General features: G+C 40.9%; 1 protein-coding gene and 1 pseudogene across 3 annotated transcripts in view; both read left to right on the top strand.

The window, feature by feature from the left end:
* Positions 1–17,761, top strand: part of Gmds (GDP-mannose 4,6-dehydratase) — a 604,350-nt gene that overhangs the window by 503,902 nt on the left and 82,687 nt on the right. For all 3 annotated transcript variants that reach the window (XM_047558608.1, XM_047558605.1, XM_047558607.1), the window contains one exon: positions 825–921. In XM_047558608.1, coding sequence (XP_047414564.1) covers positions 825–921 — 97 coding nt within the window. The remainder of the gene's footprint in view (positions 1–824; positions 922–17,761) is intronic.
* The window catches only part of LOC124988454 (aldo-keto reductase family 1 member B10-like), an 89,881-nt pseudogene continuing 81,529 nt past the window's right edge, over positions 9,410–17,761 (top strand).

Below are 17,761 nucleotides of genomic sequence, written 5' to 3'. Positions count from 1 at the left end.
TAGACATCCATAGTCAACATTAAGCTAGTGATATTGTTTATAACAAATGAGAAAATAAGACAGAGAAGTAGATTTCAGTGAGAAACTGGTCTTGAAGCGTGTGAGCGTGTCCCAGGAAAAAGTGCACTTGAGGAATCATGAGGGTCCGTACTATTGTCAACTTTGGGTGTTTAGGGAAGGAAACAGGACTTCCAGTCAAGTCAGAGGAGCGCATGGTAGGAAGATGCTAATGTGCCCTCACTTAGCAGGGAACAAGCAATTAGTTGTGCACCTTTTTAGTGGTTTAATCATCAGAGATTTACTAACAAGGCCCACTGTGACTGAGGAGGGCAGGGGCACTTGTACATAATATGGGGATGAATTGAATCATCATTTAGGATATGGAACGTATCCCCAAATGAAATGCATTGAATTGACCCTAAATATCCCAAAAGTACAAAAGGAAGGGGAAAATAAAAGGAGGGGGTCAAAAGACATTAATTCAAAATAACTGCCTTTATCAAGAGTGGTTTCAAAAAGAGCAATATGTTTGAAATCCCTGAAAGTTACCAAGTTTCTTTTATTAACCAATCTGTTCATTTCTACAGCCTTACTTCTGAATTTGTCGTATTTTTTAAAGGGGTGGGGAACTTCCCTTTCAAAGTAGATCTAGAAAAGCTTGACAAAGCCCTGTTGCTCTAATGACAGTGTTAGGTGGGCCTGTCCTCCTGCAGTTAATGAGCTTCTCCCTTCCTGCAGGGAGAAAGCAGCCATCCCAAGCTTTGCAGTGCGGCCAGATGCTCCCAAGCAATTAGGAGCTGATTAAGTGTTTATCTTCTTTACAGGTGGGAAGGAAAGAATGAAAATGAAGTGGGAAGATGTAAAGAGACCGGCAAAGTTCACGTGACTGTGGATCTCAAATACTACAGACCAACTGAAGTGGTAAGGTCTCCCTCGTCACCCAGTGTGTGGCCACAGTTGGCCACTGCCTGGGAGAATGCTCTCATGGAAGGCCTGCTGACAACTTTCAAAGCTGTCTTTGAGCAGGCATTTACCAAACCAGAACACGGTGAATTAAATTTGTGATACCATTACCACCACAAAATCCATTGCTCTATTAAGGAAGACACACCCAAGGCAATGTTGATTTTAGAAACAGAGACTGATAGCATGGGCACATCTCATCACATTAGTCTGTTCTGATGGTTGATCTCTAATACTGACTTCATAAGTCAGGTGCCCTGGACCTTCAGGGCCTACGGGTTCTGGAGGATCATCTGATGCTCCAGCTGTGCCTGGGCATCCTCAAACATGTGCACACATATACTCACATGCATACACACCCATACAAGGACATATACACACACACCTAAGTCATAAATAGACTCTCATACACTAAAGTCTCCTTTTGTGACCAATACTCTACTACTACCACTATAATTTCTCCCCTTTCCTATGTATCCATATGGTATGATGTGCATGATTCTATTTTAGTACCTATTACAATCACATGTTTTCATGTCTTTCTTCCTTTACCAAACCCTGAATTCCTTGAGGATAGGGACTTAAAAAAAAAAGTGTAACAAGGTAGGTGTTTAATAAATATTGACTGATGGGTTGATGGATGGATAAATTTCTAAGTACAGAAGTCCCTGGATTAAGAAATAGCTCATAGATCATTTGTGCCAATGGTATATGTTGTTAGTGCATCATATCTTCTTTTCCTAAATTTATGAAAACATGTAGCTCAGCATTATTTCAATGTGGTCCATTCTCACTATGGTGACAAAACTCAAGGTCTTAAATATAGTAGAAATATACAAAGATAACAGGAAGCCACATCTTCAGACGGCAGCATTTGAAGGTGACGGTTGCCAAAGTGCACATTAACTGTGAAAATAGAATCCTTTTGAACCCCTTTTCCCTGTTTTGAACCAATTTCCTTTCTGGTTATACAACCTTTCAGAGATTAGAAAAACTGCCAGTGAAAAGAGAAGCTGAATGTGAATAAGTAGTCATTAACTACCCTTTAAAATGTGTTGGTTCAAATAGAAGAAAAAACTGTAGTTCGTACTCTTGTACACACAGGAGGAGAGAAAAAGCAAAGGAAGCAGCCCGTGCTGGGGAGAGGCAGGGCTGTGCAGTCCTGCATTGTCCCGGCACAGGGCGTGGCCCGGGCTTTGACACAGCCAACAATTGTTCCTGGTGCTAATGGTGAGTGGGTGTGCCTAGAGAGGATGTGCCCTGTCCCTGGGGGAGGAAGATACCAGTCACACTGCTGCTGACACAGCACGGACTGCCTGTCTAGAGCCCCAAGCCGCACTACCGTTTGTTTCCCCTATCCCCATGAGGTGCCACAAGGGCATCATTTTTCTGGAACATTGTAGATAACATACGTGCAAATTCATTTCTCTGCTCAAAAACAAAAATGGTCATCTCAGAGTGGAAAATTAACGAAACCAATAGAAACCTGAGTGCTTACAACAGCTCAAATGTGGCTCTTTCTCTCACTTGACCTCAAAATAGTTTCAAAAGCTAGGAAGTCATTAAGAATGGCTTGTCTGTCATTCTCACTTAGGCAAGGTGTGGGATTGATAAGGACACTGAACAAAAGAATTTGCTGAACAGGAAAGGGACCCTAAGACTAACAAGACTTGTTCTTGAATCCCCATGGATCCCCCTTTCCTGCTGCAAACACTGCGCCCTTCCCCCGTTTCTTTTGTTCATTCAAGTGCTATCATCATACCTGTTCTGCAACTCTGTTGACACTAGCATTATTTGAACATAAGAGTGGTGTCTGATTTCATATGCCTGATTTTTTATTTTTACTTTTTTTACCCATTTAGTTCTCCTCTGAGATTTTCTTTCCCACCTGATTTTGGATCTTAAATTGTGTTTTATCTTCCTAAACCTCTAGGTTGCATTAATTTCTTTCACTCCACTTCACCTTAGTATTCCACTGGGCATGCTTTTCTTGTATAGTGATGCTAAAATTCCTCAGAACGAGATCTCCCAAAACTTGGATCAACATGATGATCTTCTGTGGAGTTGCCTCTGGGATGACTGTTCTATCAGTTAAAGGCATCTAGAATATTCCATCCTGCACAAGACAGAGATTTCTTTTCATTCTTCCTGGGATTCTATGAATGTTTGTTCTCCTGATCAGGTTTGGTTCTCTATAGCTTAAGGTCTTCAGCATATAGAGGCCCTCGAAGCTAAAAGCATAAATCAGGCCCAAGGGTATAGTTAATTGGTAGAGTACAGAAATGTGCTCAAGGCTCTGGGTTCCATCCCCAGACCAAAAATCAAAAAAACATAAAACAAAAAAAGCATAAGCTAAGTCTTTTTGCAGTCAAATGATTCCCGAAATGACTGATAGAAAAAAAGTACCAAGAAGAAAATTTGAAAACAGTAAAACATAGTGAGAACATCAGGTCTCAGAACACAGTATCTTAAAGCAAAATTAATAGGAATTAGAGCTTTATGTTATTTTTTGAATAAGCTTTAGCCTAGTCTTTATCAAGGCCCTCAGTTCAGTGAAGTCAAATACTTATCCAAAAGAGGCCACCAATGAGTCTATGTAGGAGATAGCTCTGCATGTGCTGAGAATTTTTTTCCTCATTGATTTAACCACTGCTAACCCTTAAATCTTGCTCTTGTTCCAACATGAAAAGTTTTTTTTCTGAACCTGGAACTCCAGCATCCAGTTAGAACTTAGTGGAGCCCCTTTTTATGGTACTCAACCTATGAAACTTTGGGTTTCCTTTAAATGTTCAGGAGTTTTGCTGCTACAGATAGTTTAATCTTAGAAATTAGACTTTGAATTTCCATTGGCTATGAATTTCAGTATTTGATGATGGCAATATTAATACTTAAGTTCTGTACCACCTAAGACTCGTGCCTTGACCTGGGAGTGCCTTAACATGCATGAGGCCCTAGATTCCATCCCTAGCATTGCAACAAAAAATACTCCTTCCTTGTGTATGGTTATTTATGCATGCATATGTTTATCGCACAGATTTAGTGCAGAATATATTCATTTCTGGAGAAGTAGTAACATTGTGCTTAAATTAGGCCATTGGACCTGATTACTGAATTCAAAACCTGTTTGTGCCTCGCTGTGTAACCTTAGGCAAGTTACTTCTCAGTGCCTCTGATGCCTCATTGTTAAAAGTGGGGTTAATAATAAAACTTCTTTCAAATAATTGCTGGAGATTCAACAGAGTAAATTATACAGTGTCTGGCCTACAGTAAATACCCAACATTGTTTCTGTTATTGCTATTTGTTTATTCACTCACTGAATACACTGTGCTAGACTCTGGGAATACAATTCTGAACAAGGCAGATGTGGCCCCTTCCCTTGAGGAAATCATAGATATAAAGGTGATATCAGTTCCTGGAGTCCAGAACCTTTGGAAACATAGGACATTATTAGTGAACTGTGCAGGTTAACCAGTTAAAAGTAGATAACAAAGACTAATGGAGACTTCCAGAAAGCATTAATATATACTTGTTCTGTCTTGGTTTTCATCCTTTTGGAATCTTTCTGAAGGTTCAATAGCTATTCAATGATATATAAATATAAAAATATGAGAAAATTGGTACTGACCTATTATTTAGTTTAAAATAACCACAAAGATATCTTCTTTTTCTTTGAGAATTTTAACTTGGAAAATACCCAAAGGAAGGATTAAAGGAATATCCATCTTCGGGTGCCAAATTTTTAACCACGTCATATGATTGGTTCACTAAAAAGGAAAAAAATGACTTTTCTCATTGAAATAAATAAAATCCTTTCTGTCTACAGCGCACTTTTAGGAGTTGGGGTGGTGGATACATTCACAGATCCAAATCAGTTATTTTCTACAGAATGTATTTTGGTTAAACTCTACTAGGTGATATTTACTAACTTTTTTTCATTACTATACCATTTGTCTTTAAAATTCACTTTTCTCCCTGTTGTCTTTCCAGTGTTCTCAGTTGTGCTTGGTTTGTGTTTTATTTACCTAGAAACTTTATATTTATTCCTAATCTTTATAGATATTAGCAAAAAAATGAAAAACTTATGGATTAAAATCTAGAACTAGGAAAGCAGTAACTTCAAAGAAGTCTGGCAAGAGAGTTCAAATGACCCCCCTCCTCCAGTGAAAACCTGTGGACTGTTTCCAATCAGATCACCATATGCTTGTCAAGTTGTCCCTCCCACTGTCCCCCCACAAACTTTTCCTAATATTTTTCCGTAAACGATGTTAAGTTAAATGGCCTGTAATTGCTTGCTCTATCTCATAGCCCTGTTTGGAATAATGATATGTAACACTTTCCAGACCTCAGGAATCTGATCTGTCATCAGAGGACTTGTATAAATACCAGTTAGAGCTTCCCTTAGCGGAGTCTCTGTATTTGGGGGTGTCTCTGTATTTGGACCTGTTCATGAGTCTGGACTTTTGTCCTGAAACTTGTCCCGTTTTCCTCCCATAGCTGTTCTCACCACCACACACTCGCCCTCCCGAAGCAGGAAATGAGATCCCCCACTCTATCTGCTGCAGCTCTGATAGAGGCATTCCGTCTCTCCCGTTCTGATCCTTCTGACCTCGAAGACTCTCATCCTCCCCTCCACTCCTGCTCTTCTTTGTTCCTTGCTCTGACTGGTGGGAGCCGGGGTCAGAGGATGCAGAGAGCAGATTAGGGCCAGCGCCACTCTTCCGGCACTCCTGGCCCTGTTAAAGGAGAAGCTAGACTATTCGTTCTGAAAGGTCCCTTGCAATTTTAATGTCCTGGCACCTTCTGCTTTTACAACCTTCAACCACAATGGTGTGGAATGCAGTCTATAATGCCTGATCATAATGCTTCCTCTTTTGTAATTATTCTCTAGATTTCTTACTACTGGTATTTTATAAATAGTTTGTATCTCTAAATCACTGTTTATATATTTTAAGCCTCCCTCTTAGGCTCCTCGTACTAATCTTTATATCCTTCCTTAATCACATTGGCCTTTCCTGCCCTTTTCCTTCCTTGGACTTAACTGAGAGAGCTTTAGGTTTCAGTCTCTTCAGTTGCTTCTCAAATATTCCACTGTGTGTTCTCCATGCTTCACAGGATCCCAAACAGAACTATCATGGGCATTAGACATTCCTCCTGAAGTCTGTGATCCTTCTTCAGCTGCTGTACCCCCTCAAGAACATTCATACCTAATAAAATAGTGATGTGTACTGATTATAATGTACTCGGCTTCTCCTTTTCTTTTCTTGAAGGTTTTCTTATGGTCAGGCTTGGATTTGAATGTTGTCATTAAAGACTCAAAAATCCATCAGCATAGCTAGGTACTTTCCCTTATTGAAAGATAGCTTTTGTGTTTATCCTTAAGATTATCTGGTATTCTTAAGGTAGATGTGTTCTTTACTTGCACCAGTAGTGGTTTCCCATAGAATTTTTGCCTTTTTTTTTTTTCCAAAAAGTTTTCCAGATACTGACCATCCTTATTTATAAGCACAGTATAGACCTCCTGACATCTACAAACTATAATTTCCAAAATCTTTTTTCAACTAAGAAATGTGTTTTAGCATTCACAACTGCTTTCCTTAGGAAGAGTTCAGCTTCCTTTCGTAGCTCCCTCTGATGTAGGTCATCCTGGTCATTGAATTGCATATGAGTGATCCATTCATCACTGTGATCACTAGTTCCATATATCTTTTCACACTCACCAATACCCCGAAATTTTAAAAATCCCCATTTGTTGAGCTTTAATTTTTTTTTTATTTTATAAAGCAATTGTTCTATTAAGTCATGTGTATTTTCTAAAATAAATGTAATTCAAAAATCTCTATTCATGGAGATTTCATAAAGAATACTGCCTGTGGTTTTCTTCCTTCACTCTATTCTACCTTTTGATCTTTATCAAAATTTTTTTGCTAGCACAATCTTCCCTTGGAAGCAATTGCTTTCCAGACACCAAGTATTCTAGTCTACTAAGATGTAGTGCAGGTATCTCTCCTTTGTGCTCTTCTTTTATCTCACTCCAGATGCCTTCTCTTGCCTCACTCCCCACACCCTTGGGTCATGCCAGACTGGTTTCTTCATTCACTGTTACTTCCACTAGCAAAGTTGAGAATCCATCTGACTACTTTTGTCATAAACCTCCCAAGTGACATATCTACAGCCAATGGTCTTCTTCCTGAATTAGTAACTTCAACAATGATATATAATGTACTTGGCCACTAGTAAATACCTGGTTCCATTCAGCAGTTGTTCAGGGATAGGAACTGTCCTTAATAGCAAAATTCAATTTGGACATTTCATAGTACTTGGATAAATCACACATTTCCTGCTTCTTGTGCCCTGCTTCATGAAAGCCTGGTTTGAGAATATCTAACTAAAACACAAGTATGTATATATACTAAAAAATTCTCCAATATTTAGCATTCCTTATAGGAATTCTTTAGTTATAGCATTCACCATGTATATTTAAATACCTTTCTAAGCGAGGCATGGTGGAGCACACTTCTAAACTCAGCTACTTGAAGGCTGAAGCGGGAGTACCCCAAATTTGAGGCTGACCTCAGCAACTGAGCAAGACCCTATTGCAAAAATAAAAAGGGCTGGGGATATGACTCAGTGGAAGAACACTTGCTTAGCATGCACAAGGCCCTGGGTTCATTTCCCAGCACCACCAGAATAAATAAATAAAATATCATTCTGACTTACCTTCAGTTTCTCAGACACATATCAATGTACATATTTTGATAGCATATTATATATGATTGAAGTCTTAGAGATTCAGGTCAAAAGGGATGTTTATTGAATTCCTACCATGGCGTTAGTCCCAGCCCAACACCAAGAAATATAAAGATGGATGAGCAACTCTCCAAATGGAGGGGCAGCTGTGAAGCTCCAGGAGAAGTGGAACATGGTGGCAGGGATGAGAAAAACAGAGGCCTGCTGAAGTGGAGACCACAGAATCAGGAGTCAGACTCGACAGCCACATGTGGTAGAAAATCCAGAACTGAAGGTGACACCAGGATCAAAGACTGATAGTGACGATTGGCAGGGAGATCATGATACCTAAACCCAGATCAGGGAGAGGGCTGGATTTGCAGGGGGAGGTGTTGAGGAGCCCTGTTACTCTCACAGTGCCTTGGGGACATCCACACAGCAATATCAAGGAGACAGTTGGAGCTGAAAGCCTGGCATAGAGAAAGGAGGTCAGGATGAAGGCCAGATGTGCAAGAGTTGAAGCCCCAAGATGAATTCTCCCAAAAAGCACGTCTGGGTGGGGAAAGAAGAGCATGCCCAGGGAGCTATTCTCAAAGCTAGGCAAATCTGAATTTCAGGAGCCATGTCTGAGAAACACATTTGAAAGAAAAGGTGGGTTAAGAATTCACAGAATTTGCACACTAAGTGATTGCATCCCAAAGCCATTGGGCAGACTAAACTATCTCCCACCCTGGATAATTACTCTCTACCTTTGGGCTCCTTTGGGATTTAAGGGCTAATACGGAAGAGCTTCCATTAATTGGCAGATGATTATCATCTCATCCCAGGTAAAACTGAGGACCAGAGGCAAACAGAGACCCAATTGCAAATTGATATGTCCTAGAAGTCAGGTTGCAAAACATTTTAAAATTCTTAAAGATGAAAGGGCTTATGTAAGTATAAGCTACTTTGTGCTGCATATTATCATTTTTATTACTGTCCTCATTATTAATTATCATCATATCATCATCATTATTTACTCCTGTGAACTCATTAGTTATCAAGAGACATTTTCTTTGAGCTCTTTCACTCCTGAGATTTTCTTTTATTTAAATATTTGTTTCATTTTACACCTAGATAACTTCATGCTGGCAATAATTTGCTTCTTAGAACTGCCAGCCCTGTACTTCTTGATCCAGTGATATAAATGATGGTTTTGGTGGAAGGTAGAAATGTGTTGAATCGATGATTCCATCTTCTCATTCTGCCTAAACTATATGTTCCTAGGGGTTGTGAGAGGCCCTGAGATCCAGCAAGTTCTATGACTACTTCTGGAACTTCAGTATCTCCAGCAGGCTTGAGTGCAGCAACCAAGGAGAAGTCATTTAGCCATCATCTGATTTATTTCATTAATTTATTAATTGATTAATTTATTTTTTTACTGGGGATTGAACTCAGAAGTGCTTTACCATGGAACTACATTCCCAGCCCTTTTTGTTTTTTACCTTCAGACCCGGTCTCACTCACTTGCTTAGGGCCTCACTAAATTGCTGAGTCTGGTCTCCAACTTGCAATCCTCCTACCTCAGCCTCCTGAGTCATTGGGTCACAGGCATGCACCACTGCACCTGGTTCATCTGCTTTAGTATTTATCTGCCAACCATCCTTTTCACTGTTCCCTCCGAAATCTTCCTATGCTTAGACATCTGTCTGCTCTCTATTATTTTTGCACCACCCATGACCGGCCTTTGTGGAGCTCGGCACCAGAGCCAGGATGCCCACTGTGGGACTGGGCACCTTGAGTTTCCCCCCTGGGGTGGGGGGATGCAAAGAAGCTGTAAAGGCAGCCACTGATGCAGGATATCTTCATATAGGCTGTGCCTACATCTATCAGAATGAGAATGAGGTGTAGAGGCCATCTAAGAGAAGACCCAAGAGTGGGTGGTAAAGCAGAAGGACCTCTTTATTGTTAGCAAGTTGCAGTAAATCTTTTTTTAATACTCTTTTTGGGGGGAGGTGTTGGGGATTGAATTCAGGGCCTCACACATGCTAGGCAAGTAAGTGCCTTACCACTGAGCCACATTCCAGCCTTGCAGTAAACCTTATTTTAGAGAAACTTCAGAAAGAAAGTCTGTGGGAAGACCTTCAGGATCTGAAACTGGGCTGTCTGAATATATGTCTTATTCTCTGGCCACAGGGATTTCAGGCTGGGAAGGATCAGTAAATTAACATTCTTGGAAGCTCAGAGATCATGGAGGAGCTGGTAGGTAAGGCATTGGTGAAAGCCCTTGGTGTCTCCAACTTCAACCACTTCCAGATAAAAAGGGTCTTGAATAATCCTGGACTGAAATATAAACTAGTGACTACTTAAATCAAGTGTTACTCATACCCACCCAGGAGAAACTGATCCAGTGCTGCCACACCAAGAGCATCACTGTCATAGCCTATAGCCTCTGGATAGACAAGCCAGAGGGCCCTCCACTGCTGGAGGATCCCAAGATTAAGGAGATGGCTGCAAAAGCACATGCATATGCACGTGCATGTGCACACACACACTCACACCCCAACCCAGTTCCAGATCCAGATGAATGTGGTGGTGATCCCTTAGTCTGTGACTCCAGCATGCATTGTAGAGAACTTTCAGGGTTTTTCCTTCAGATTGAATGATGAAAAGATGGCAGTCACACTCAACTTCAGTAGAAACTGGAGAATTCATATTCTTAATTGTTGTGTCATGACCAACCAGTCTCTATCCGGAGGAGTACCCCTTCTATGCCAAGTCCTGAAGCTGAATATCCTGATGAGATTACCTGTTGGATTCTCTCACTGACATGGAACTCGCTCCCTCTGAGTCCTGTTTTCACTAAGCTTACATGAAATCATACTGTTCCTGGCCTTGTGTAGGCCAGAATTTAGGCAAGGTTTTATTTAGATACATATATCCAAACAGATGCAGATTGTCCCAGGAAAATGTGACTCAGATAAGCAAATGGCAATTTTTTTCCTTTTATTTTATCCAACCAAATGTTTGTTAAACAACAGGAACTCTGCTAACAATGAAGATGCAAAGATTAAAGGAATAAAAAATAATTTTGGTAAAAAAAGAAATCTTCCTACAAAAGTCGGTCTTTGGATTTGTTGCATCAAACCAGCCAGATGTCACTTCCATAGCCTGAAACCTGTGTTGGTTTCCTATTGCTTATAACAAATTACCACAAACAAATTATCACAAATTTTAAACTTCAACAGCTTAAAACCACCCAGATGTATCATCTTGCAGTTCTCAAGGTTAGAAGTCTGAATTGGGTTCCACTGGGCTAAAGTCAAGGTGTTGACAGAGCTGTGTTCCTACTGGAGGCTCAAGGGACTGACGGTTTTCTATTGGCAAAAAGTATCAAATTAATCACTTTGAACCATCGTTGGACCACAGTGTGTTCTGTTGTTCAGGAAGACTGTTATTAATCACTTTGAAGAGAGAAATGAAATGAAGACCCTACTCATCATCCTTTGAAAGCTTCAGAATGTACATACTCAAAAATACCACTGGCACAATTAACTCAGACAGGCCATGCTGTAGTCTGAGAAGATACCAGGCGGAGGGATGAGACTGACTTCCTAATGTAAGGGAGTTTTAGAGTAGTTTGGGAAGGAATTGTGCTAATGAAAAAGAGTCTGGGGGCATGCAGGGAGAGGGAGGGTGCTCCCAGTTGAGCAGGAAGTGCTGTGAGAATGAACCAAAGGCATGTACAGAGACTTAAGGCTGGGACTCTGGGGGGGAGCCCTGGGAGAGGTGGACACACCTTCTCTGAGTCAGGGCCTGTGCCGCCTTCTACTCAGAGGCCTGCAGTGCAGGCTCCCCTCTCTGACTGTGTCCATCTCTGCAGCCACTTGACTGCTCCTCCCCTTTCATTTTTTATGTTTTTTTCTTTTTTTTTTTTTTTTTTTGTGGTGCTAGGGATTGAACCCAGGGCCTTGTGCTTGCAAGGCAAGCATTCTACCAACTGAGCTATATCCCCAGCCCCTCATTTTTATGTTTTTTTCTTCACTTTTTTTGTATTTTCTCCCCTTTATTTTTTAATTTTTTTTTATTTTTTTGGGTGCTGGGGATCGAACCCAGGGCCTTGTGCTTACAAGGCAAGCACTCTACCGACTGAGCTATCTCCCCAGCCCCTCTCCCCTTTATTTTTAACAGCCTTTTTCCTCTTCTTTCTTGTCATGAATCAAAACCAGCCTTGCATCCCCCTAAAATCCCTGAGGCCACTCCTCTTTCAGAGAACACAACCTGTCTTCTGTTTGCATATTTGTTGCAAGGCAGGGGACCAAAGCCAGGGCCCTGCATATGCTAGGGAAGCACTCTGCCCCTGAGCTGCATCCCAGCCTCTAACCTGTCTTTTGATACCTGCCATCACCATCTGACCCTGATGCACCCAAATTCAGGAAGGACGTCCCCTTAACAGTCTTTGCAGGAAGACCAAACTAAAGATACTTTTTATTTCTTTTACTTGTTCTTCAGGTTCCTAAAGAAATGTTTCCCTGTCTTACTGGAAATTTTGTTGAGAATGAAATGAATTCTGTGTGAAAGTGTCTTTCTTGGTGGTCTTAGAAAGATACTATGTATTTTGAATTCAGGTGTTTACATTAGTTCTCAAAAACAGGGTAGCAGAGAAAATGTGGGTGAAGTCATCATCTAAAATCAGTTGTTTGAACTTTGGGAAATATGCCAAGTTATCTCTAAGGCAAGTTAATCAGATGTATTTGTTTCTGCATCAACTTTAGTTTTGAAACATTAGAAAACACTATATTCCCTTACCAGAATTTTGATATAATGGAAAGTATAGTGATAATTTGAACATGTCTGACTAGCTTGCATTATTAATGTAAAATGTTTAAATCTCAACACCTTTTCTTCTCAACTTTCAGACTTTTTTGTAAATATTCTTAACTCTCCAAGCCTTTACTTTGCTTTTCCTTCATGAACACAGCAGTGAGTGTTTTCCCACTGATCTCAGTGGACATGTTGAAGAAATGAATGATCAGTTTCAAGGCACTGCACAAATGTCAACCCCTCAGTGAAACCTACTCCTGCCCCCCCTAGACAGAGTCAGCACTGAGCTCTTTGAAGCACTAGCCCCATTGTGTGTGATGTCTCATTCCTACCTGGGAGCTTGAGGGTAAGAATGACATGTGATGACTTTAGGTAGGACCTGGCACAAGCAGCGCAGGAGGAATGAATGAGCATGTGTACACATCACCAGAGAATCATTCTCATGGTTTCCACCCAGCTCTGGTAACCAAACTACTCAACCCAGTGTATTAAGCTGCAATTAAATCCTAAGTAGCAGAAAATTATTAAATAATAATTTTCCTCTTTTTCTTTCTCCTTCACATCCTATGGCAAGATGAATGTTAAAAGTTTATTCATAGCTTACTTGTGTACATCCGACCCTTAAAAATTCTCATTCCACTTCTATTCCTTTTTCTCTATATCCCTTTTCATTAGTTCTTTCATTTTCTACCCCATGTCTTATCTCTTTGTGATTTTGCTGATGTTCCCTTCTTTTTCTTTCTTCATCTTTTCTGAGACTTTTGGCTTCACAGGTTCTGTTTTCCCTGTTCTGTCCATGCAGCTTTTTTTTTAATCTATCCCAATCATCTTACACAAGCTTAATGCACCAGAGCTGATTCCTGGTTCCCCTTTATGGGAAGACCTAGTGTTGATGATATTGCAGCCAACTCTACCCTTTTGACCCACCAGAGCACGGTGCCTCTGGCATCCATAGCATGCTGTGTATGCACTGTGAACAATCTGATGGTATCTTTGAAGTCTTGGGGGCTGTACCAATAACATTGCATATGTAGAAGGCATCATAGGTTGCTTCTGTCTACGAAAGTCCACCTGCCAAATGGAGTCTTCTCCATCTCTGAACCTTGAATAAGCCCATGGGCAGCTACCATCTTTCTTATGCCCATTCAAAGACTTTATTTGTGGAACTGAGGATCCTGTGGTATTAGAGACCCTTATTCGTGCCTTAGGCCTTGTCCATTTCACACATGCCTCTGCTATTCTGTCTCTGAGACCTTCTGAATAAAAATGTGAGAAGTATGTATCAATCAGCAAATGACTATTATAGCTAATATTTTTACTGTGGAGCCAAAGTCTACCTGAAACTTAATGGCATGTTATCACTTCCTTTCTTCACTTAGAGTCTTCAGTGTTTTCCTTCTTTAAAAAAATGCAAAGAATTTCAGCATATGGTTGTGTAAGATAAGTGATAATTATTTAGAACTTTTTAAAATTTCTGAAGTGAACATTAGACTTACAGAGATTTTTCTAGTAAGACTTGTGATAGATTCCTCTGTCTTCACCCATTTTGGCAAAAAATTTAACTTTGGAATAAGCTTTTAACATACTTTCTAAAACAAGTGCCTTAAGTATAGTTTTCTTTAATATTAGATTTCCCACTAGAAGAGAAATGGCCTGACTGAGTATGGCTCTCTTGCTTAAAATGTTAACTTATAATGAAGATGTGAAGAAATAAATAAGAAATAAATAAGGTCAGATGAATAGGGGAAAAAAGAATTCTGGATCAAAACAGTTGTTGATTTTCCTTTGAGTTTCCAGTGTTTGTGCTGCCAAATTGAGATGAGAGGGAATCCATTTTCAGAGATTGGCTACCTGTAAAAGGTAGCATACATGAGTGAGTGTTTGGGGGGTAGGAATTCCGCTGGTCCAAACCTGTTTTTCTATTGGCGAGGTGAATTATCTTGGTGCATCAGCACCTCCCACTTGTCCTAAAGGTGGGATGGCTGTTGATGCCAGTGCATTGTCTCCTCTTTCAGCTGGCAAGGAGGGCAGTGGGAGGCAGCCACAGGGAGGAGACGCTGAACAAACAGCCTGAGCACCGGATCCCAGTGTGGGTGGATGGTGGGCGCTGGGAGCGGCCAGGGCTTGTGCCCAGTTGTCACATGTGGTGCTGAGCAACCACCAAGTGATCCCAGAAAGGAGGTGAAAAGATAACACACTGGAGTCCACTAGAGAACTAGGGCATGCCATCCCACAGGAAGAACGGTGGCTAAGGGAACGGCTTTAAATGTGGTTTTATTTAACATATTTATGAAAAAGTTAGTGTTTACCCCCTGTTGTTCAGCTTTATCTGGCAAAACATAAAACAGTTGAGAGTGACCACCGTGGGTCCACCACAGTTCTTCTGACTTATCAGTCTCAAATCAGTGACTGGGTTCTATGGAGTCCCTGTTTATGGAATGATCACCTTTGGATAAACACAGAATGATGGCCTTGGCTTTCTAGATTTTTACAACAGAAACAGCTTTACAGGTCTGCTTCACATCCCTGTTCATTGATGGACATGTCACACCACTCTCTCTTCAGCCCTCCCCAGATGAATAATATTTATAGGGTTCTATTACAGACTTCTGTTGAAATCCAAACTTAACCCCTTGCTGCTTACCTCAAATATTCTTTCTTTCTCTGCGTCATGGTGGCATTTTTTTTAAAGAATTCAATTTTTTTCTTATTTTCCTCTCTCCGTCTTTATAATTTCTTCAGACAGTTGAACTTTATTTCTGAAACCCTCATCCTTTGTGGTCAACATCAGAGACTTCAAAGTAAAGCATGTATTTGTTTTAAACCTTGACTTGATGGTAAGTCGCTATTTCTTCTGTATCTACTCTCCAGATGAGTGACATTTTGCACCCCAACTTTAGCTAGAGGGAATATGTTAGGAATGTGGTTTTTTCATTTACTGTTATTTATGTAATCCATTGCAATAATATTAGTTTATTCATTTGAAGGAAACAAGGGGAAATACTTTGGTCAGAATAATTAGAGGTTAAGATAGAAAGCAGCATTTGAAAGTTCCGCATTTAGTTATCTACATCTTCAACTTTATACATCATCCAGTTTCCTCATCATCTAAATGAAGGATGATTATGCTAAACTTCACAAAAGTAGTGGGAGGTTAAATTAGCGTTTGTGAAATGTGTTGAGATCTTATGATTAAAGATAGCATATTATTGCAAACTGATGCAATTATTATCAAAGAAAAGAACTCCTCAGAGGACTCTGGATTAATCTGACTGAATTATCCAGCATCTTCTATATCTGCTGGAAAGCCCCAGAACTCTAATCTCTTTCAGTTTTCTCTCTTGATCCTGAAGTCTAATTCCAAGTGTTGTTGGAGAGGATTAGAGAGTAGGTTATAGTCACAGATGCATAAATGAGAAAATGTGAAAGGCATTCGTTAAAGGTCAGGTGTGAGCGCTTGGAGTAGGTTTGCAGGGCATATTCCACTGGTGACTGCTTCAAAGCTCCAGCAAGCGCCAGTTGACGAACAAGTAACTGTGTCTGCCCAGAATACTTGTGGTGGCATTTACTGTGACAGACAAAAAGAGTCCTGCAACCTGTGTTACTATCAAGGACTTTCATGCACAATGCATGGCATCTGGACTGAAAAGATGACGTCCTTCAAGTTTCCCAAGTCACTTAAAAGGTGAGGAAGGGGTGCGCAGGTACCTAGAGGCCTCAGAGGCAAAGACAGGCTAATAACAGAGAGTGGGTCAAAAACCATACCTTAATGTGTGTGAACATGCAGAGGAGTACCCCAAAACCACAGGCCACATAAGCACAGGTTCCATGCAAATATTGGTGAAATGCATTTCTCCATGTGTTTCCCACCAGTGTGTTACATTTTGACTGTGAAAGTCAGAGCCATTGTAGATATATTACCAGTGTTTCCTAGGTGTTCTTTGCAAATGACCAGAGACCCATTTCCCTTCAGGCAATACCACTAAAGCAGAATTGTGGGCATATTTTGTTAAGAAGGGCCACCCTAGTCTGTGGTTCTTAGGTGTGGTGTCTTAGACTCAACCAAAAAACTGTTAAAAAGGGTTTTCCAGGACTCACCTTCACACCTGTTGAGCAGTGGCCGCTGGGAATGCAGGACTTTTGTGTGGACCCTGTGCAGCCTGTTTTGAGTCCCACAGAGTATCTGGTTGGGAGCAGCTGTGCCATTGGCCAGTCAGGGAGTGATGCAGTCAGTTCAGATGTCCCTGACCTCACTGAGAATCAGATAAAAGCTGATTGTGCCCAAGGGGAAAATGCTCAGGATACAACACTGTGCTTAATTTTAGGGAGTCCTCATCTCTTTCCAGTGACCCATGCTGAAAAACACAAACTGCGGAACCATATCTTGCCCCCCTCTTCTCTAGTTCCAAGTTTTCACTTTTTGGATTATTCTTTAGTATTTGTTTAATATCTGCTTATTTGTTTTTGAAATGCTCCTTTGGGGGTGATCCAGTTTTCCTTTGTAATTTCTGATCATGTGTATTCAGCCCCTCACAAGTAAGCAGTTAAACCTTCCACAACGTTGCATCTGTCATTGGATCATTTACCAACTAAGGCTAAATTGATGTTATAAATGTAGCAGTCCAGATTTTGTACCTGGACAGTCTTGGCTCCCATGACTCTACCCTCAGGGTGCTCTGGGTCCCAGGGAGCCACGTGGAAGGAGAATCTCAAGAGGTGACCTGGCCATGCTGTGCAGACATGTGTTTTGGCTCCTTGGTGGTGAAGCCACTTATGGTCCCACATAGTTCCCTGACGGGCTGCAGCTCCATCAGATCTGACTGCACAGCCAGGTTACACCACTCCAGGTGCAAAGCCAGTGGCCCTTGAGTATTTGAAGGTTAAACAAATGTATGGAGAAGAAAATCAGGAATCAGTTATCTGTTTTAGGCATCTGATCGATGAGTGAGATTGATTTTTTTTTTTACCAAGTTAAATAAGAGACCTGCTGTGTCCTTGGCCATGATGTGGTTAAGCTTTTCGGGAATATGCACACATACATATGTCCCTCCGGGACATATGTCTGGTGAAGGGTGGTAATAGAAAGCAGAGCATTTGGAGACAAAACCAACTTGACAGGCAGAGTGGAGGTAAACAACCCTCCTCCTGCAGGAGCAGTGTTGACAAGCAGTGATTCTTGGGATGGGTCCAGCTGTAGCAAGGGCTCTGGCTTCAGGGACTCCAGCAGTATAAAAACAATTTTTAAGATCTGAAGTCATTTACATTAAG

Source organism: Sciurus carolinensis, chromosome 7 (genome assembly GCF_902686445.1).
Source record: "Sciurus carolinensis chromosome 7, mSciCar1.2, whole genome shotgun sequence".
Taxonomy (NCBI): Eukaryota; Metazoa; Chordata; class Mammalia; order Rodentia; family Sciuridae; genus Sciurus; species Sciurus carolinensis.
This window is presented reverse-complemented; position numbering and strand designations above follow the sequence as displayed.